The 21,882-nt window shown below is 50.3% G+C and overlaps 1 protein-coding gene across 2 annotated transcripts in view; it reads left to right on the forward strand.

Moving 5' to 3' along the window:
• MOB2 (MOB kinase activator 2) overlaps positions 1–16,390 on the forward strand; it is a 48,523-nt gene extending 32,133 nt beyond the window's left edge. For both annotated transcript variants that reach the window (XM_012813340.2, XM_023508589.1), the window contains exons 2-5: positions 6,193–6,353; positions 6,542–6,635; positions 15,141–15,265; positions 15,748–16,390. In XM_012813340.2, coding sequence (XP_012668794.1) covers positions 6,193–6,353; positions 6,542–6,635; positions 15,141–15,265; positions 15,748–16,043 — 676 coding nt within the window. In that variant the 3' untranslated portion in view covers positions 16,044–16,390. The remainder of the gene's footprint in view (positions 1–6,192; positions 6,354–6,541; positions 6,636–15,140; positions 15,266–15,747) is intronic.
• Positions 16,391–21,882: the final 5,492 nt, after the last annotated feature.

The raw sequence follows: 21,882 nt of genomic DNA on the forward strand, positions 1-21,882 counted from the left end.
GACAGCTTGAGGCTCTGTCTCAAAAAAAAGAAAGAAAGAAAGAAATTGTTGCTGGATGGCGCCTGTGGCTCAAAGGAGTAGGACGCTGGCCCCATATGCCGGAGGTGGAAGGTTCAAACTCAGTCCTGGGTAAAAACTGCAAAAAAAATTGTTGCCGACTTTGGCGTGGCGTAGACACTCCCATGTCTTACTGTAGAAGCATTGTGGTTTTGCTTTAATAAGTAGATCTCTGATCCATTTCAGTGTGAGGTGGGGCTCCAGGGCTTTTTCCTCTTGGGATATTCACTTTTCGCAACACTGTTTATTAAATATATGTTCCTTTCCCTATTGAATTGATTTCACACCTTCCTTGAAGTCTTAATTGACCATTAATGTAGGCCTATTTCTGAACTTTGTCCTATTTTTTCATCTGTTTATATTGATATTAGTAACATTGTGTTCTGAATGTCATAGTTCTAAAGTAAGCCTTAAAATTAATGTATCCTCCACCTTTGTTCTTTTGAAAGAATGGTTTGATTACACTAATCCTTTTGCATTTTCATGTGCGTTTCAGAATCCACCTGTTAATTTCTGGGGAAAAAAAGAAAATTATGTCAGGATTTTATTAGGATTGTGTTGAATTTATATTGAATTAGGAAAATTGACATGTTAATAATATTAAAACTCAACATTGTTAAATTGACATCTTAACAAAATGACTGTGGTATATATTTTCACTTATTTAGGGCTTTAATTTCCCTCAGCATTGTTTTGTGCCTTTTAATGAGAGGGCTTTTTTTTTTTTTTTTGGACAGAGTTTCATTATAGGCTCAAACGATTCTCTTGCCTCAGTCTCCCAAGTAGCTGGGACTCTAGGCACCTGCCACAACACCTGGCTTTTTTTTGTTATTGTTGTCATTGTTTAGCAGGTCCTGGCCGGGTTCAAACCCACCAGCCCCATGTATGTGGCTGGAGCCCTAAACACTGAGATGTGGGCATCAAGCCTAGCGAGAGGTTTTATATAGTTTTTGTTAAAATTATTTCTAAAGCTAAAAAATTCTATTGTAAATAGCAATTTTATAATGTATTTCATTTGTTGCTATTACATAGGAATGCATTTTTTATATTGATCTTGTATCCTGTGATGTTGCTAAATTTATTTAATAGTTCTGGAAGACTTGCTGCAGCTTCCTGGGCCTTTTCTATTCAGGTGACCATTTCTGTTGTGTGTCTGCTGTATCTGCATCTCTCCTCATCAGCCTCATTGTGCTGCTTGTGCTGCACCCAGTAGATGCGTGAGTGGGAGGAACGCTGGGTCCTTCCTTGTCCCTGATCTTGGGGCAAGGCGTTTAGTCTTCCACTGAATGTTTGATGTTAGCTTTAGGTTTTATTGTAGCTGCTCTTTTTTTTTTTTTCTTTTGAGGCAGAGACTTATTTGCTCACTTTCAGTAGAGTGCCGTGGCGTCTTAGCTCACAGCAACCTCAAATTCTCGGGTTCAAATGATCCTCTTGCCTCAACCTCCCAAGTAGCTGAGATTACAGGCGCCCACTACAATGCCTGGCTATTTTTAGAGATGGGGTCTTGCTGTGTCTCAGGCTGGTCTTGAACCTGTGAGCTCAGGCAATCCACCCTCCTTGGCCTCCCAAGTGCAAGGAGTACAGGCATGAGCCACTGTGCCCAGCCTTGCTCTTTATTTGTTGAGAACATTCCCTTCTATTCCTGGTTTGCTGGGAGTTCAAATGAATGTTTGCTCACACACTTTTCCTACAGCTGATGGAGATGATAGGCTTGTTTCTGTGGTGATTAACCCTAACTGATTTAATGTTAGCTGAGCTTGGATTGTTGGCATGAGCCTCTCTTGGTTATGATGTATTACCCTTTTGGTATATTGCTGAATTCAATTTGTTAATATTTTGTTAAGGAGTTCTTTATCTGTACAGGACATTGGTCTGTAATTTTCCTTTTATTGTACTTGTTTTATTTTGGTAGCAAGGTTCTGCTGGTCTTCTCTTTCTGAAAGGGTTTGTGTAAGATTGGTATTATTTCTTTATGTATTTGGTAGAATTCATCTGTAATCCATCGGCACCTACCATTTCCTGGTAGAGAGGTTTTTAATTATAAATTCACATTTGTCACTTCTTATATCAGTTTTAGTAACTTGTGTTTGTGAAAGAACTTCTGTTTCATCTGCATTTTCTAAATGCTGAGTTTGCGTCATTTTGATAGTCCCTGTTATCCTTGTAAAGTTTGTAGGGTCTACAAGAATGCCCTTCTCATTTCTGAGGTTGGCAAGTCTTGCCCTCTCTTTCCCTAGTCGTCTTTCTTTTTAGGTTAGTCCACTGGGAAATTTGAGATTTTCCCAGGCTAACTTTGTATTTAATTAATTCTTTATGACATGTCCATTTATTTTCTTCCAGTTACTGTGCATTTAATATGCATTTCTTTTTTCTTTTCTTTTTTTTTTTTTTTGAAACAGAGCCTCAAGCTATCCCCCTAGGTAGAGTGCTGTGGCATCACAGCTCACAGCAACCTCCAACTCCTGGGCTCAAGTGAGTCTCCTGCCTCTGCCTCCCAAGTAGCTGGGACCACAGGCGCCTGCCACAACGCCTGGCTATTTTTTGGTTGCAGCCGTCATTGTATGACGGGCCTGGGCTGGGTTCGAACCTGCCACCTTTAGGTGTATGTGGCTGGTGCCTTAGCCACTTGAGCCACAGGTGCCGAGCCGCATTTCTTTTTTCTAGTTTCTTTTTTAACAGATGGGGTCTCATACTGTTACCCAGGCTAGAGTGCAGTGGTGTCATCACAGCCTGCAGCTCCTGCCTTAGCTTCCTGAGGAGCTGGGACTACATGTATGCCCCAGTGGACCTGACTAATATTTTAAGGTGTTTTTTTTTTTTTTTGGTAGCGACAGAATCTCACTTTATTGCCCTCAGTAGAGTACAGTGGTGTCATAGCTCACAGCAACCTCCAGCTTTTGGGCTTAGGTGCTTCTCTTGCGTCAGCCTCCTGAGTAGCTGGGACCACAGGCGCTCGCCACAACACCCAGCTATTTTTTTGCTGCAATTTGGCCTGGGCTGGGTTGGAACCCACCACCCTCAGTATATGGGGCCGGTGCCCTACCCACTGAGCTACAGGCACTGCCCATATTTTAATTTTTTTAAACATGGGAGTTGCTCTTTTTTTTTTTTTTGAGACTGAGTCTCACTCTGTGTCCTAGCATTGAGTGCTGTGGTGTTAAAGCTCACAGCAACCTCAGACTCTTGCTTGGGCTCAAGCAAGCTGTATTCTTGCCTCAGGCTCCCAAGTTACTGAGACTACAGGCATCTACCACAACACCCAGATGTGTTTTAGAGACAGGTCTTGTTCTTGCTCAGGCTGGTCTTGAACTCCTGAGCTCAGGCAGTCTTCCTGCCCTGGCCTTCCAAAGTGCTAGAATTACAGGCGTGAGATACTGTGCCCTGCCTCTTCTAGCTTCTTAAGATGGATTTTTAGATCATTGATTTTTTTTGAGATAGAGTCTCACTTTCTCGCCCTCAATAGAGTGCCGTGGCAGCTGCTCACAGTAATCTCCAGCTCTTGGGCTTAGGTGATTCTCTTGCCTCAGCCTCCCGAGTAGCTGGGACTACAGGCGCCCACCACAATGCCCAGCTATTTTTTTTGTTGTGGTTTGGCTTAGGCCAGTTTTGAACCTGCCACCCTCGGTATATGGGGCCAGCGCCCTACCCACTGAGCCACAGCACCACCCAGCTCTTTGATTTTTTTATTTTTAGGCTTCTCTCCTAATGTAAAGCTTTATAGTTATAAATTTCTTTCTAATCCCTGCTTTAGCTGCATTCTATATATTTTAATAAGTTATGCTTTTTTTGTAATTTCTTCAGCATTGTTTAGTCAGCTTTAATCCTAGCCCATAAAATTTTATTTCGGATACTGTATTTTTTAGTTCCAAAAATCTCTGGGGTTTTTTTTTTTTTTTTTTTGAAGTTTGACAGCCCTAATCTTTTTGCTTATTATGTCCATCATTTTCTCTAACTCTTTGAACTTATTTATTGTCATTGTTTTAAAGTCTTTGTTACTTTAAGCATCTTTGTTTTCTCTGGGTCTACTAGTTTCTACTGACTTGTTTTTTCTGGCTATGAGTTACTTTTTTCTGTTCTACTAGTTTGTTTTTGGTATGGTAGATATTATGGGAACAATGCCATCAAAAGTCTTGATTTTGTCTAACTCCCTTAAAAAGTGGTGTGCTTTTTTCTGGCAGGCAGTTGATTTGCTTGTGGTTTTGGTAGGGGCCTTTAGGGGCTTATTTTTAAGCACTACATGGCAGGTCCCTTATTCTAGAGCACTTGTAGTCCTGCTCCCATGGCAGGGCCTTTATGGAGTCTCCCTCGAATGCCCATGTTCTCTCCTATCTAGGCTTTGGACTCTCCATTCACCTCTGCTTCCAGTGGCGTTCTCTGCCAGGCCTTGCGGAGGTCTGTCTTGCCACCTCAGCCAGGTATCTGGCCAAACGCTCACTGGCCTCTAGAGTCACTTCTCTGCATAGCTGCACCCGTCTGTGCCCCAGCCCACCCATGTCAGCAGCCCTTGCAGACCATTCAGCCTTGTGGACTTGCCTTCCTGACTCGCTGTCTGGGTTGCAGGGTTGTGCTCATCTCATGTGTCTCCTGGTACTGGTGGACACCACCCCACGCTGCCAGCTCCTGGATCTGAACCTTGGCCGTCTCCTTGAGCAGTGCCTCTGTCGGGGCAAAAGTACAGCTGTGTCCATTCTCTTTTCATTAAAAGAAATTCTTCCTTTTCATCTTCCGCTTTTATATTGTGTTTTGTGTTCTTTCAGTTCATACTTCATTTCCAAAATGGCTCATCCTTTCATTTCTGATTCTCATTTTGAATTCATTTTCCTCTTTTCAGGTCTTTTCTTCAGTCACTCCTGTCTGTGATTTATAGCCTAAAGTCTTCACCTGCTTGTGTGCATCTTTCTGCAGCACTCTGTCTGGGCCATGCACCTCTTCAGTCTCTTGGGCACTTCTTCCTGCTTCCTTTTAAGTGGCTGAGTCTGCCCTGTGAGTGATGTGCAGGTGGCCTTATATGCCACTGCAGCCTCTGCAATCATAGGGGTGTCCCGTTGCTGGAGGGAAGGATGGGGACGGGGGTGACCACCCCTGTGTGGTTGGAGGTTGGAGATGTTGAGTGAACTCTTGCTTAGCATAATGTGGGTCCAGATGTTTGTAGGTGGAGATTTAGGCATATGGGTGTGTGTACACACACGTGGGTCTCCATGCTCATGGGGCGGCCTCTCTAAGAGGGTGCATGGTGTCAGTCGGCTCCACTGGCAGCTTTATGTGATTGGTCGCATGACCACTGCCTGTTACTTGCCAGATGACAGCTCTTGCATCACAGAGCAGGGTACTAGCAGAAACCCAGTCTCACCCCAGGTGTGCTTTGGCTGCTCTATGGAGCCACTGTGCTTCCTCCCAGGATGAGATGAGCAGTGAGTGATGGGGGCACGTGGGGAGAGTAGCCTGTGGTAGACATTCAGGGCACGGCTGGGGACTCAGAAGTGCTGACCTTGACATCTCAGCTGCCCGCCCCTGCTGGGTGGCCCTGCCCCTGCCCCACGCCAACCACATGTCACCTGTCAAGGTGATGAACGTGGGAAGCTGAGAGGGAAGTGCCTCCCTGTGTTTAGGGAGCATTGTTCTTTCCTTGTTCTCTTGAATAAACCTTTTTAGCAACTTTTCAAAGCAGGAAAGGAAATAGCAAGGACAGAGCTGACTGCCGTATCCCTCAGTGTGGCACCCCCCTGTAGTGGGGGAGAGGTGACAGGGAGCAGAGAGCTGTGTGCTAGGCTGTACCATATCCTCAGGCCAGCCCAGGAGACAGGTGCCCAGCTGTGCCCTGGTGTGAGGACCCCCACAGTAGCCATGGCTGGCCTTCTCAGGAGGAGCCAGGAGGCTTACTGCTTCCCTTCGAGGGCTGGGGCTGAGCCCAGGGCCTTTGTTGCTCCTCCCTGGCTGCCAAAGGCCAGCTGGGGCCTCAGTACAGCCAAGGAAGGCTCTGTGCAAGGAACAGAGCCTTGCCCTGCCTGCGGGCACTGATGTGGCAGGGTTCCCCCTCAGGCTTGGCTGGCCCCTCTGCACCCTTGTTTGCTGTGAGTGGTCTGGGTCTGGCTGGGCATGTGGTAACCACACTGTTCCTCCTTCCTCTCTTGGCAGGAAGTCTAAGGCAAAGCCTAATGGCAAGAAGCCTGCAGCAGAGGAGAAGAAGGTGTACCTGGAGCCGGAGCACACCAAGTCCAGGATCACTGACTGCGAGTTCAGGGAGCTGGTGGTGCTGCCCCGTGAGATCGACCTCAATGAGTGGCTGGCTAGCAATAGTGCGTGGGCCCCCCAGCCCCATCCTGCAGGGCCCCCCAGAGCTAGTGCTCAGCAGACAACCCCCCCCCCCCAACCATCTGGGACCTGAGGACACCCAGCCAAGCACATATGCTGGCAGTTGGGATGCAGGTGACCTGGACGTGGCTTGGACGTGGCCTTCACCTCTGTCCCTTTCCTTCTTTTCCAGCAACAACATTTTTCCACCACATCAACCTGCAGTACAGCACCATCTCTGAGTTCTGCACAGGAGAAACGTGCCAGACAATGGCCGTGTGCAACACGTGAGTAGCACCTGCTGACAGTGGGGTCCTCTTGAGAGGCTCCTGTCCTCCTGGCTACCTTCTCACCCAGAGATGGGGTCTTGGGACAGGCTTTGCTCTGCAGTGTCCTCTAGTCCCTGGGGAGCAATGGCCTAGACATGCAGGTTTCCTTTGGGTGGAACAGGAGGTGATGGGGCTGGAAGGGCTGGAAGGGCTGGCAGGCTGTGTCTCTGGGACAGGGACGTTTCCAGAGGCCCCAGTGCAGCAGAAGGCACATCTGTACTGCCCCCTGTGAGGGCTCTGGCTGGACTGAGCAGCTTGCTTTGTCCCCGTAGCCTCTGGTGGGCCTGTGCTGGTGGCTCTCTCTGGGAAGCTGCTCACATTGTCTCAGAGGGGTACCCAGGACCCACTGGCATCAAGGGCTGCCACACAGTTTGGGCCTGCTGCCAGCCCTGTGGGTATGAAAGTGGCTGTGGGGGCTACAGGTGGGGGCTGGCTCTGCTGGGACTCAGCCAAGGTGGTGGGCCAAGGAGGGTCAAAAGCTCCTTTCTGATATCTCCGTGTCAGGGCTGTGCAGGGTGGGACAGGCGATACTTGGCTCTCAAGAACTCCCGCACTAGAAGGTGGCAGACGTTCCCTCGGCTTCAGCCCTTGTGGCTTGGATGGGCCGCAGCTTTAAAGTTCTGGGTGATGTTGGGGCAAGTACAGATGACTGCCAGATCTGCACCCTTGGTCCTCCCAGGAAGGTCAGGTGTCAGCCAGGCACACAGCCCAGTGAGGGCAGGGACAGGAGAAAGCTTATGTAGGAGTGGGGAGCAGGCTTGACTGGAGGCAAGGTGGCACTAAATCCAGAGGCAGCAAGGGTGGTGCCTGAGGGCCGTGTGTCTGACAGGACTTGGATGCTGTCCAAGCACTGTCCAAGGTACCCTGTGGGAGTGGACAGGAACTGGCAGCCCTTTGGTATTCAGTTGTCCACAAAAGGGTTTCTGGAGAGAGAGAATAGGGTATGGTGCTCGGCAGACCTGCATCTAGATGCTGGCTCTGCATATGATGCTGGAGAGTGAAGGCCACCTAGCCTGGAGAGCTTGTCTTCTCTGTAGCCCTGCTTTAATGGGTTGTTGTAGATGCCTATGAATTAATATTGAGTGAAACATCTTCCTACGAAGGGATCATCTGAGGTCAAGGGGTAGGAACTCACTCAGACTGGTATAAGAGCTCAGGGAGGTTTCTTAAAGGACCTCAGGACTGCCTGCTGTCTCCCTGCCAGCTGTTTTGCCTGGGGCTGAAGTTGTGCTACCCTGCTGGAGCCTACGGGGTTTCCCTGGGGAGGGGGTGCCAGGTGGGACAGGTGAGCTGGACAGATCCCGCACAGGGTAGCAGTCTTGGCTCAGAACTTCCTACAGAGACACAAACTTGCAGATAACAGCTGAACAGAGCCAGGCAGGATCAGCCTGCAGATATGCATGTGCAGATGCCTGGTGACCACACTGCTGAGAACTGGACGTGAAGAATAAGCCCTAGAGCCCAAGGACAACAGTGTGTGCAGAGACACTAGTTGAAGGAGCCAGGATTCTTGCTAGAAATCTGGGAGCCTGAAGGTGGCTCCACATGGAAGTGCTGAAAGAAAGGATTGGTTCCCCCAGAATTCTGCATCCAGCAATAGTGTCTGGAGGAAGGTAAAGGGCCAAGGGCCCTCTGGCCAGCACACCTCCTAAAGAGTTGCCACAGAGGATTCTTCTAGTAGAAGGAAACCTGGGTGGCAGGACACAGGAAGAACCACAGAGATGGAATAGAATTGGCTGTCCTCCTTTGGAGTTGTTGAAGACACACTGACAGCTAACAGTGAGGTCTTGTCTGAGGGCATGCAGTCTGCAGGTGAGGTCACAGGGTGGCAAGTGGGTGGGGCCATGAGGTGAGTGGCTGCATCCAGCTGGGCTGCCCCCAGGGTTCTCAAGCACAAGAGTAGAGGTTAGGATGCCTCTGGAGCCCTTCTAGCAGCCTCAGAAAAAGTTGTATGAAGAGATTGTTACAATCATAATAGGTAAAAGGGAGTACTAAAAAATATTTTAAGTGGCCCAGAAGAAAGCAGGAGAGAAGAAATGCTACAAGGAATGAAAAACAGAAAACAAGTATAGCAAACCTAAATCCAAAGAGGTCAGTAACTGAATGGTGTAAACATGCCAATCACAGGGGAGAGTTATAAGAGCAGACTTTTCTTGAGCCAGGTGTATGGTATCTATAAGAAACTCACTTGTCTTATTTTGTTTGGGCTTCTATAGCAAAATGCCGTAGACCAGGGTGGCTGCTTAATAACAGAATCTTACTTCATGCAATCCTAGAGGTTGGGACTTCTGAGATCAAGGTGCAGCCAGAGCCAGTATCTGGTGAGGCCTCTCCTTGGGTCCCAGGCAGTATTTTCTCGCTGGGTCTTCATAGGGCAGGCATGATGAGGGGGCACCAATCCCCCTTGAGAGGTTCCACCTTCATGGCCTCAGCACCTCTGAAAGGCCCCACCTAATGCCACCGCCTGGGAAGCAGGGCTGCCAGGTGGACTTTGGGCAATACAGATGTTCCTGTGTAGCATCTCTGGGAACACAGTGATGTGGGTGATTAAAAGTTAGGGTGAAAGAGATACACCCAGAAAACTGCTCAGAAGAGCTAGGTGCAGTGGCAGCCATGCTGGAGAAGGAAGATGGCCAGGAATAAAAGACACTTGTTTACAAAGGGGCCAGCTTACAGGTGCTGACCTAACTGTGCACACATCAGGCGACAGAGCTCTCAGCACAGATCAAGCTGGCAGGACCCCAAAGGGAGTCAACAGAGACCCTGTCACTCCTTCCTCAGGGACAGACAGAACCTAGAAGTCAGGAGGTCAACGTGAGCATGGGGCCAGGATGACACTATCACCCCACTCCTTGAGGTTGACATTACCCTTCTGTCTACTAAAATAGGTGACACCTCACAAAAGGGGCATGTCACACAGTTTCAGGGGTTGAAGTAATGCAGGTACCCAACCTTAGTGCAGTCACACTGGAAATCAGGAACAGAACGATAACAGGAGAAAGTTTCAAATACATGGAAATTAACACACTTCTAAATAATTCATGGGTCAGAGAGGAAGTCTCAAGGGAAATTAGAAAATTTTTAAACTGTGCACAAAGGATTTGATGCTTATTTTAGAGAAAGAATATCTGAACTCTATAAGCTTCAATCATAAAAAGCTAGAAAAAGAGCAAAACAAACCCAAATCAAGCCGAAGAAATAAGAGCAGAAATTACTAAAATTGATTTCTGAGACCAATGGGAGAAATCCAGGAACCAAAATATGATTACTTGAATAGATCAAAGACTGATCTTTAGTAAGATACTGAGAGGGAAGGTATAGATTATCAGTAAAGAGGTGGATCACTGTGAACCCAGTGGATGTTAGGAGGATAATAAGCATTGCAAAAAAACCCTCAATGCATATGTTATAAATTCCACAGTTTAACTTAAATGAACCAATTCCTTGGAAAGCACAAAGTATCACAACTCACCCAAGGCAGGCAGTGTAGCAAGGCAAGAAAAAGGAATAAAATGCATCAAAATTTAGAAAAAAAAAAAAAACTACAGTAGTCTTTCCCCACAGTCAACCATGATCTAAAAGTAGTAAATGGAAGATTTCAGAAATAAATAATTCATAGGTTTTAAGTTGTGCACCATTCTGAGTAGGGTGATAAAGTCCCAATGTCCAGCTCTGTCCCTGGTAGGTTGTGAATCCTCTCTTTGTCCAGCTTCTCCATGTTGTGATATCAGGTCCTGCCCATTAGTCACTAGGTGTCTCTTAAGTCACCTGTCCCAGGATGACAGAGCTTGTGTTTGTGTCACCTTATTTGGCTAATAATGGCCCCAAGGTGCAAGAAGAATGATGCTGACAATTTGGAGATGCCAAAGAGAATCCGTAAAGTGCTCCTTTTAAGTGAAAAAGTGAAAGTTTTCAGCTTAACAAGGAAAGAAAAGACGTGTATGCTCAGCTTGCTAAGATCTGCAGTTAAGAATGGATCTTCTATTTGTGAAATTGTGAAGAGGGAGAGAGATTTCTTGTAAGTTTCATGTCATACCTCAAATTGCAAAAATTAACAGCCACAGTATGTGTTAAACTGCTGAGTTTAGATGGAAAAGATATTAAAGTTGTAGGTGGGAGACATGAGCAGAAAGATGCCAGGTCAATGACAGCATGTTGAACCAGAAACTGTTGAGCCTGTACTCAGACTCAAAGAGCCCTTGACTAGCATCTCCAGCCATGTACTGGGAGTGAGTGTCCTGCTTCATATTAGCGATTGTTTACCTGTTACTGTGCTTTTCAAACTTGATCACAGGTGTGTGTTGGGAGAACGTAGTGTAGATAGGGTTGCAGGTATCCACTGGGGGTCTGCAACACATCCTCCATGGGTAAGGACAAATTGCCATGTCCCTGTTGGCACATAATGTGGTTATGAAAACTTCAGGAATTCCAGGAAAAAAAATGAATAAATAAATTTAGCAAGGCTAACACACACATCAATCATAGTTCCATATACTAGCAATGTACAATTGGAAACTAAAATTACTTTAAAAAATATTTATAGTAGCTGTAAAAGCAATGAGATACTTAGGTATAAACTTAACAAAATAATCACAAGATCTATACCCTGTAGACTACAAAATGGAAATGCAGGAAATCAAAGACCTGCTTATAGGGGAGAGACATGCTAAGGTCATCAGTTGGAAGCCTCAACATTCTGAAAATATAAATTCTTCCCCAAATTGATATATTGATTTAATGGGTTTTCAATCAACATTGTAGCAGAGTTATAGATATAAGTCAGCTAATTTTAAAATTTAAAAAGAGCAAAGTAATTGAAATAGCTATAACAATTTTGAAAAAAGTAAAGTTGGAGGAAACCCACAATTTTAAGATTTACTTTAAAGCTACAATGATTAATTTGTGGTTGTCAGCAAAGGAATGGCACATAGGTCAATGGACCAAGAGAGAAGAGTCCAGAAGGGCCCATCCTAACTCAGCCCTCTGAGTTTGAACGGAACATGGGGACAGGAACCCAGTGGTGAAAAGTGTGGTCTGTTGGACAAGTGCTACCAGAGTGCTGATCACTGCGTGCTGACAGACAGCCCCGACCTGCATGTCATGGGTTGACTTCACCCATGGGGACCCCACTGAGGGAAGAGTCAGTGAGTAGAGAGGCACTTCAAAGAGAAAGAAAAGACAAACTACAGGCTGTTAGAGAAAATATTTGTGAACCCTGTGTCACACTGAGCCATAGTGTCCAGAATATATGAGGGACACAGAGCTTTGAGAGACACAAAATAAAATGTATAATCATGGTGATCTCAAAATGATCACCACAACATTTTACACTTTTGCATTCTTATAAACCATTTTCTTCAAGTGCTGGAAGCTCACTTTTGTAGGCGTAAATGGATTCTTTAGAGCTGGAAAACCTCTGTGGGTGAGATTTTTACTGTAGGGAGCAGGAGACAATCACACAGGGCCAGGTCGGACTGCAGGTGCAGGGGTCACAACTTTAACCTCTATGGGTCTAGGAACTGAACGATGGCATTGGCTGTGTTGGTGGACACATTGTCATGGTGCAGGATGATCCCTGCAGGCCTGCCCTTGGCCACCGTTCTTGAAGCTTCCTGGAAAACTTTGGTGGGCACAACTGTGTGTGTCAGTGGTTAGTAATAGTTCTCTCTTCCTCCAGAAGAACAGCTGCAACATCACCCTTTTGGAGGAGAAAGGTACTGCCATTTTCTTTATTTTGGGCCTCGTAAAAGAAAAGCCGCATTGTGGGCTGAGGCTTACTCTCTGGGTGACACTGGTAAGTCCCAGTGTCACCACCAGTGATGTGTCAGGTGCATGTGGGCCTGCCTGTGTTGGGTCCCACTGGCATTTCTCACATCGTTCAGCATGAGTGCACCTTTGTTTGTGTCAGAGTGAGAGGTGCCATCAGGGTGAAACTGTCCTGACTTGAAGACAGCGATGCAGGGTTCTGGACCGTGCCTGCAATCTCACCTGTACACTGCTTCGGTGCCCTGAAATGTTCTCAGTCACTGCGGTCTCCAGATGCCTACTCCTCTCTTTGTTGCTCAGTAAAGTTTGGCCTCTTCTAAATTCTTGAAACCACTGAAAAATTGTCACAGGGGAAGGAGTAAGGTCCCCAAGAACCCATTGCAAATGCTCAAGACTTTGAGATTCTTTTAACCCACTTTTAAAATCATAGAAAATTATCACACAGAAGTGCTTTCTTCCTGGCTCCATAGCTGACGCCCACTGTGTGCTGTGGACAGAGATGAATGAAGCCTTCCAGTGGCATTGTGAGCTGAACAGGTTGAAACTTGCTTGGGACGATGAGAAGGGACACCACTCTCGCCTATATTTCCTGGAAGTAGAACAATGAACCATAACAAAGTCTTTCTAGAAACTTTCTTAGTGACCTTCATGTGAAGAACTCTCACAACTCGTCAATAAGAAAACAAAGTCTAACTACATGTAGGCAGAGGACGTGACTGCTCACTAAAGAGGTGTAAGAGGATGCTCCCCCTATTACCAGGCGGGGATATGTGGGGTAAACTACGCCGAGGCCAGGTGCAGCAGGCAAAGGGGCAGGTGGCGCAGCCACTTAGGGCAGCACTTGGGCACTTTCTTGAGAGGTAGAGCCTACTATGGTCCCTCCCAGGCATCTGCCCTAGAAAGATGGCAACTTGTGTCCACATAGAATTGCAGGGACAGCGCTGGCCTGTATCTCAGCAGTGAGGCAGTGGACACTTGACACCCCGCACCATAGCGTCTCAGCACCACATCTGTCTCAGGAGTATCTGCTGCGTGTGACTCCTTCACATGTGTCTGTCCTGAGGAGAGGCTGGTGTGGCTGGCGGGGACCACATAAGTCACTCTGTGCTGACTGTGGCTACGTGAGTCTCCCTAGCCTGCAGTTCAGAGAATTCTGCTGCAAAAGCTCTTAAAAAGTTTTACTGTAATAATTTATAAAGTAGAGTAAGTAGGAAAGCTATGGGACACAGTGCCGACACAGAATAGATGGGACAGCCACAGTGTACCTGAATGCTTTTGTGCCCAGGTCTTAAATTGTGGTTTCTAGCCTCAGCTGTGTTTTTTGATACATCATACCTGGGGCCAGGTGCATTCACAGGTGTGTCAGGCACATCTGCCAGTGGGTACAGCAATTAGCCAGCCAACTGGTGCGTTAGTCTTCCAACAGGTGTATCTGCCAGTGGGGTGTGTCTCTTAGCAGGTGTATCTGCCAGTGGGATGTGTCAAGTCAGTCAGCGGGTGTGTCTGCCAGCAGGTGTGTCTGCCAGAAAGTGCGTCAGTCAGCCGGTGCATCTGTCAGCAGTTGTGTCCATCAGTCAGCGGGTGCGTCTCCCAGTGGGTGTGTTAGCGGATTTGTCTTCCAGTGGGATATGTCAGTCAGTGAGTGGGTCTCCCAGCAGGTGCAGGAGCAGCTGGAACCAGATGTCTGACTCCTGCCAGAGAGTGCAGGGCCCATCCTGGCTGGGCTCAACTGGCCTAGGGACCACAGGGCAGTGGTCAGGGAAGATGCTTTGTCCCACATGTGGTTCTGGGGACCAGATACTGTGAAGGTCTGACACAGTCTGCAGCCCTGGGCAGGTAGTGGTGCAGGAGGGGGCAGTGCCTGCCAGTGGACCTGGCTGTGCCTGACCTCCTCAGTCCTGCAAGGAGGTCTGCATTCCAGATGCCCCAGTATAGGGAGGTGGTCTGGCTGGCCACTTCTCTTGCCAAGGCAGGTTGCTGCAGTGGACACGGGGCTGGAAGTGGACCCACTGCATTCACGTTGGTCTCTCAGTGGCTCTGCTAGTTCTCTGAAACAAAATGGTGACATTACAGCCTGTGCCCTGCTGGGCAGTGCCCAGGTCTCTGGAGGGAGGATGTGGCTGAGCACTGTCATATCTCTGAAGACCCAGCACTTCAGGCCACTCCTGTGTCCACTGCTGCAGTCAGGCTGGCTGGCAGTAAAAGGCCCCTGCTACTGCCACCTTGATATCAGGCCTGGCCAGGGGTGGGGCCCATGCTGCCTAAAGGACAATCCCCTAACTGTGTCAGCCCTGGGAGTCTCCCCTCAGCACTGGGTGACCTTTAGGACAGGGCATGGCTCAGACCAGGCTGGAGAGAAACAACCTCCCAGGGACCTGGGGACCCATCCTGGTCAGCATTTGTGCTTAGGGGATGGGAGGGAAAACCAAGTCCCAGGTTCCAAATACTGAGTAGAGCCAGCCTGCTAAGAGGGTGGGAAGGGCACTGGGTTGGGGAGAGAGGTGGTGGCTTTGGGGGTGCATCCACCCAACGGTAGATTCTGTCCCGTGCCCTGTGGCCTTTGTGTGCTCCACAGACCTGCTCTTTGCTATTTGTGGTTTCTGGGGCATAAATGCACCACAGATCACCCCAGGCTGCCTGAGGGGGATGAAAGGGCTGTGTGGGTGTGAGGGACTGGGCTGACTACTGTGTTCACAGGCAGTACCACTGGTATGATGAGCGGGGGAAGAAGGTGAAGTGCACGGCCCCGCAGTATGTGGATTTCGTCATGAGCTCTGTGCAAAAGCTGGTGACTGACGAGGACGTGTTCCCCACTAAGTACGGTGCGTCCTCCACTCATGGGGTGTGGGTCGGGTCACTGCTGGGGTGGTGGGAAGACACATGGGATCCTCTGGGAAGCCAGACTGGGTCAGGGTCCGTCCCATCCCTTCTCTGGGCCCTGCGGCTACATGGGTCCTTCACGAACCCACTGCCTGCCCGTGAGCCTGTGTCTGGACTGTAGGCTGGGCTGCCTCTTGTTGCACCTTTGCATCTTCCCCAACTGCCTGCCCCGCCCTACTTTTGGCCTTTGGAGAGAACCCTGACATCCAACATGATGTGGGTCCTGGGGCCCACTCCTGGCCAGTGTGGTGCAGCAAGCACCTGCCCTCAGGTGTCCCAGAGCTGGGGCCCAGCCACTCAAGGATACATTGGTGGGCAGAGGCCCTAGGGGAAGCCAGTGGCACATCCGAGACCCTCTGGGCTGGGCCTCAGACACGGGCATCTGCAGGCCTGTGACGCTGCCACCCCACCCCCCACCCCCCAGGCAGAGAATTCCCCAGCTCCTTCGAGTCCCTGGTGAAGAAGATCTGCCGGTACCTGTTCCATGTGCTGGGCCATATCTATTGGTCCCACTTCAAGGAGACCCTAGCCCTAGAGCTGCACGGACACTTGAACACGCTATACATCCACTTCATCCTCTTTGCCAGGGAGTTCAACCTGCTTGACCCCAAAGAGACCGCCGTCATGGATGACCTCACCGAGGTGCTGTGCAGCGGAGCTGGTGGGGGCAGTGGGGCTGGTGGGGGTCCAGGGGCACAGAACCACGTGAAGGAGAGGTGAGCCCTGGGTGGACGCAGCTGCACACGTGTGGAAAGACAGTCGCGTGTGTTCTGTCCATGCGTCTGCGTGTGCGTACATGTGCCTGGGCACACTCTCGGCAAGGGGCCGGGGACCCCGGCTGCATGGGAGAATGACTCCACGGATGCCAGCAGGGCCGCGCCGTGTTTCTTGGCTCCCTGTTGGGTGGGTGAGTGCCGTTTGTAGAGAAGAGCCTTTGGATTCATTCACACAACCAACATTTACTGGACTGATGCTTTGAGTTCCCTTCTGTGGGTTTTCCTTTCTCTGGTCTTCCAGGGGCTTTGCCCTTCCCTGCTCTGCCCTGCCCTCTGCAGGGCTCATGGCCAGTGGGGCTCCCTGTGACAGGCTGGGTTTGCAGATGGGGCTTCTGTTCTGTTTGTGGGGCGGACGCTCTTGTCCCGGCCTCGTCGGTCAATTAGGGGCATCCTGGGCTGCTTGACTGCACCCTACCACCTGCTCCTGTCATCCTGGGTGGGCTGCACAAGGACACAGCTGTCAGCAGAGATCCGCTATCTTAGTTCATCTGTTCACTTGTAATAAAGAGAATTCTCTCAGGTCAGAGCCTGTGTGCGTCCTCTATGTCTCAATGGCCCCATGATGCTGAAGGGGACTTGGCTGCCCCCTCCCCAAGGGGTGGCCCAGGGGCAGGTGTTCAGGAGGGATAGGCGAGGGAGTGCTCTCATCACAGGTTGCCACTCGTCCCCTGCCCCAGGTTGGACCACGTGCTCCTCCTAGGCAGGTGGCCGGGGATGGGGGATGCATGAGGGGGCACTTGGAAGAGAACCTGGGGGAGGGGCTGGTGGAAGCCCAGAACACATCCAGGACTGTTGTGGGTTGAGGAGATGGAGGGTGCTCTGGTGGGGCGAGGGCTGATGGACTGGGGCACTTTCTCTGTGGTGGGTTCCCAGAATGTCCGCTGCACACTCTGCCCTGCGCTGCCAGGGCTCCTTTGCCATCACCAGATCCTGGGGGCCAGCTGGAGGCCAGAGGCCCCTTCTCTGCACTGTCTCTGTCCAGCTCCCCAGAGTCCCTGGCCTCTTAAGATGTCCAGGGGCAACTTGAGGTCATCACAGCAGCCTGCAAAGGGTCCTGTGCTTTCTCCTTGACCCTGGGCTGCTCTGGGGGTCAACTGGAGGCAACTCTGGACCCCAGTAACTGGAGATGCAGCCTGCCAGGCTTATAGCCCTGTGGGGCCCCAGGTTGCCAATGAGACTTGGCCACAGGACTGGGCTTGGGAATCTGGGACATCAGGTGGACATCTTGGGGAAGGAGGGTGTAGCATGGCAGCACCATTGTCTCAGGCCAGGGTGGGCCAGGGATGTGTGGGGACTAAGGTTCCGGGCTGGGGTTGCAGGCAGTGGGCTGGGCATATAGCCTGGACCCACATGCACAGGGATGTGGGTCAGTGAGAGGGTGAAGGGAGAGCGTGGTGGGAAGCAGTTGGCAGAGGCGAGAAGGATGGCTGGGGAGCCCACCCTAGTTTGGGACAGGAGGTGAGGTGGCCTGTGAGGCAGTGGTGGAGAGCAGGGGCAGATGCTGTTCTCTCACCCCACATGGAAAGTGGGACCTGCAGGTGACCAGCTGGGGTCCTGCCTGGGAGACCTCTGAGCAGAGTGTGGCAGGGGCCCTGGCTTCTTGCTCCAGAGGGAGAGCTATAGCAAAAGGAAACTAGCACTCCATGGTCTGGGGAATCCTCAGCTTGTCCAATTTGCAAGAGACACTAAAATCAGGAGGAAAATGTGCTCTAGAGAAAATGTACACTAGAATTGAGAGTATAGCTGACAATCTTTTGCCAATACCATAGAAAGTAGAAGGGGTCAGAGTTGTCAGTCGCACTGAGGCTCCTCAGAGAGGTTAACTGTGTGTCTGACAGATGCCCTCCATCATCTAAGCAAAAGCTGAAAATAGAGAAAACATGATCTTGGAAGGATCTATAGACAAGCCTGTCTCACAGGGTGAAGTTCCATGATAAACGCAGGGGACCCACAGGATTCCTGAGAGTGTCACACCATCAGAAACCTGCTGGCTTGGCCTGGAAGGAATGGGGAGTGGGGGATCCCAGACACCTGTGGCAGGGAGCAGACTGACAAGAGGGCAACTTAGAGGGTGAAGGTGTGAGTATGGAGGGCAGCCTGGAGCCACAGAAGGGGCTATTGCCAGGCCTTACTGAGACCTGATAGACATGCCACCTGGATTTCAAATTTCTTGGGACCAGTGACATATATGTCCCTTGACTTTTTCCCTTTTAAAGTGAGAATATCTTTAACTGACATTCTGGGTCTGTCTGGGTTGTTCTGGAGGCACACAACTGTGTTCTAGCCCCTCAGGTGTGTGGGCAATGGGTATTTTGCCTCAGGATGGACCATATCCAAAATCTCATCCACAGCTGATTCTGATGAGATTTGGGACTTTTCAGTGGGTAACATGCAGATAAAGTTAGAGACTTAACTTGATGATGTTTTGTTGAAACTTAGGGTATCTGGGGATGGGGTGAGGCATTTTGCATGTGTGAAACTTTGGGGGTCAGGAGGTAGATTGTGGTAGGTAGAATAATGTCCCTCACTCCCAGGTAGGTCCACATCTGATCCCATGGGACCTGCCACTGTGTCACCTGACACAACAAAGGGGCATGACTGTTGGAATTGGTGCTGATGAGCTGACTCTGGGGTGACATTATCTATCAGTCCCAGTGTGATCACAAGAGTCCCTGACTGTGGGCGAGGGGAGGGCTTGGCCTGGTGTCCTCTGAGGATGGAGAACTCGGGTGCTTCTAGGAGCTAGAAACATCAAGGATGGGGCTCTCCCCATAGCCCCAGGAGGGCACACCTGCCAATTTATGAGGGTACCAGTTCCTGCCTCTGGAGCTGTAAAATAAGAAATTTGTGTTTTAAGCTGTTAAGTTGTGGGAACTTGTTTGGAGTAGCAAAAGGAAACTAGTCCACCTACATAAAGGCCAGGGGCTCTCGAGGGGCCTTTTTGAGGCCCATGAGCATACTGGGCTTAGAAGGAGCTAAGAGCAGCATGACTTCTCCCTGATTACCTCTGTCCCTTGCCAAACCACACCAGGAGAGGCTGGTGTGGGGAATGGAGGAGGCAGGTGTCCACTACGGGGTGGGGCAGGGCCAGCAGTGGGGCCAGGCTCCTCTGTGGTGTGGACCCAGGCACCCCACCCTGAAGCTGCCTGTAGGGTTCACTTTTGTCCTCCCAGCTCTGAAGCTTGGGACACCAGGAGTGGCCTCCCTTCCAGCCCAGGTGACTCCTCTCAGGGCACAGCCAGGCCTGTGGCTTTTGGGGCTTCCTGTGCTGGCTAAGCTTGAGGGCAGAAGTCAGGTGTCCCCAGCTACCTCCCACCTACAGGCCATTTGAGGGGCTCATCATATTCAATTTGTTCACTTAAGAACCTAGGCTTTAATGGCAACTGGTGGCCAGCACTGACCCAGCATGTTGGGCTGGCTTCCTGAAGAATGAGCAGGGAGCTTCAAGGTCACCTCCAACGAGGCTGCCAGACCCTTAATTTCTTCATAGAAATGGTGTGAGGTCATTCCACCATTTGAGTAACACTCAGCATAAGGCGCTCAGAACCATGTCTGCCCATGGTCCTTAAACACTTGCTCCAATGTTTTATGTAAATACTGACAGGTTTTGGCTCAGTCACATCTCAGCTTGACTTCTGTTCCTTATAACTAACTTGGTGTCAGAAGTGGGATAGCAGGTAAAGGAGCCAGAGGACAGTGAGGTGTGCAGGCAAGGAGGAGACAGGGCCCACGAGTGTTTGCTTTCTTCTGGAACCCCAGTCATATGCCATTAAGTAAGGCTGACTTTGCACAGTACGTGTTTAGAGGGGTTGGGGTGGGTTTGCAGGTGGGGCATGTCTGCTTTTCTCAGTAAAGGTGCAAGAGCACAAGTAGTGCAAGAGCACAAGTTGAGGGGACCTCCAGCCTATGGCCAGAAACAGTCTTGTGCTTGCTGATGTACTATCCAAGTTCCTTCCCTCCACCTATTTTTAAGGTAAAATTAACTGGCAGGCTGCAGTCCAGCACTTGCAGCAGAGTCTCACTCTCTTGGCCTCACTAGTGCCTTCTGCTCTGGGCACCCCCACTCCCTGGGGGGCGGCACTGTGATGTTCAGTGCAGGGCAGAGAAGAAGGCTGACCCAGCTCCCCCTCAGCAGACTTTTCCACATGGAGGCTTTGCACCTGAGTTGACAGCCGCTGCTGATTGGCAAAGCCTCAGCTAACCAAGTCAGACACCTTGGTGCTGTGCTGGCTCCTACAGCAAGAGGGACAGAGTTAAGATGCTTGAACTCTGAGGCAGTGGTTCTCACCCAGGTGACCGCCTATGGAGACACATGGCCATGTCTGGCAACATTTTGGGTTGTCTGGAGAGGCATAGGGTGGCAGCCACTGGCTCCTGCTGGGCAGACTCCAGGGACGCTGCTAGCACCTGCAGTGCACATTATGTCCCCAGAGGACCACCCAGGATTCAGATGGCAGGTGCCCTGGGAAGGAGCCTTCTTGGATGGTGCAGCCAGGTGTCCTCCATGCTGGGAGTGCATGTGCATGAGAGGTCAGGGCAGCTCTGAGGTCTGTGCCTGTCCTCAGGCTGAGGTGAACTCTCAGGTGCTGCCCTTGGACATGGGGCTGGACCCATCTTTTGTGCTATAGTAGAGGGGGTCCTGGGGCTCCCAACTTGGCTGCCCTCTGTGGTGGGCATGCTAGGACTGTCTCCCTTGCTGTGAAGGCTGGGTCACAGAACCCTGTCCCAACTCTTCAAACAGGGAGCAGGAAACAGGTTCATTCTTTTTTTTTTGAGACAGAGCCTCAAGCTGTCCCCCTGGGTAGAGTGCTGTGGCATTACAGCTCACAGCAACCTCCAACTACTGGGCTCAAGCGAGTCTCCTGCCTCAGCCTCCCAAGTAGCTGGGACCACAGGCGCCCGCCACAACGCCCGGCTATTTTTTTTTTGGTTGCAGCCGTCATTGTTGTTTGGCGGGTCCAGGCTGGGGATTCGAACCCGCCACCTTAGGTGTACGTGGCTGGCGCCTTACCCGGTTGAGCTATAGGCGCCGAGCCAACAGGTTCATTTTTAAGGAAAGCCCAGGTGCTGGGCAACCCCCATACCAGTCTTGGGGCAGTAATGAGGCACAGTGGAGAGTTTGAAGACGATGCTGCTCCCTGGCCCCACCTCTGGCTGGGGCAGCCTCTGGGGTGGCCAGACATGTTGGGAATGGATGATGGCCCTGGCCGCATGTACCTTTGTTCTCCTCAGCTGACCACTGGGGACAAGCGCAGTCCAGGCTACCCCAGACCCCTTCCCACGCCCGCCCTGCCCGGACGGAGACCTGGCAGTAGGTGTCTTTATGGAAGGAATTTATTGTTCCAGAACTGAAGTTGCTCACAGTTATCTGACAGGGGTACACTGGATGGGGCTTGTCCATGTCCAGGATGTCTGCGTGAGTCCACGTGTGCCCGAAGTACAAAAGAGGAAGGCTGATGGGAGGGACTGCTTTCCGTGTCCTCCGTCTCCATGAGTAAGCCCCTTCCCGCTTGTACTACGGGGCTTTTGCTGTTATAGGTGTTTAATTTTTGTCTTATGTATAGAAATCCCAGCCTGTGGTAGAGGTTTAATGTTAACAGAAGCATTAAAATCTATACACGAGGAGGGGAAGGGAGACAACCAAAGAAAATGGACCGGTCACAGCAAAGGCATGCATCCAAACGGCCACTGCCGCCCGGCCTCACCGGCTGCACCAGGGCGGTTTGTGGCCAGCAGGGAGGGGCTGGGCTGCCGGCACAAAAGGGACATGAAGGGGAGCGGAG

Source organism: Otolemur garnettii, unplaced genomic scaffold, assembly GCF_000181295.1.
Source record: "Otolemur garnettii isolate 467f Iridium unplaced genomic scaffold, OtoGar3 scaffold00260, whole genome shotgun sequence".
NCBI classification, from domain to species: Eukaryota; Metazoa; Chordata; class Mammalia; order Primates; family Galagidae; genus Otolemur; species Otolemur garnettii.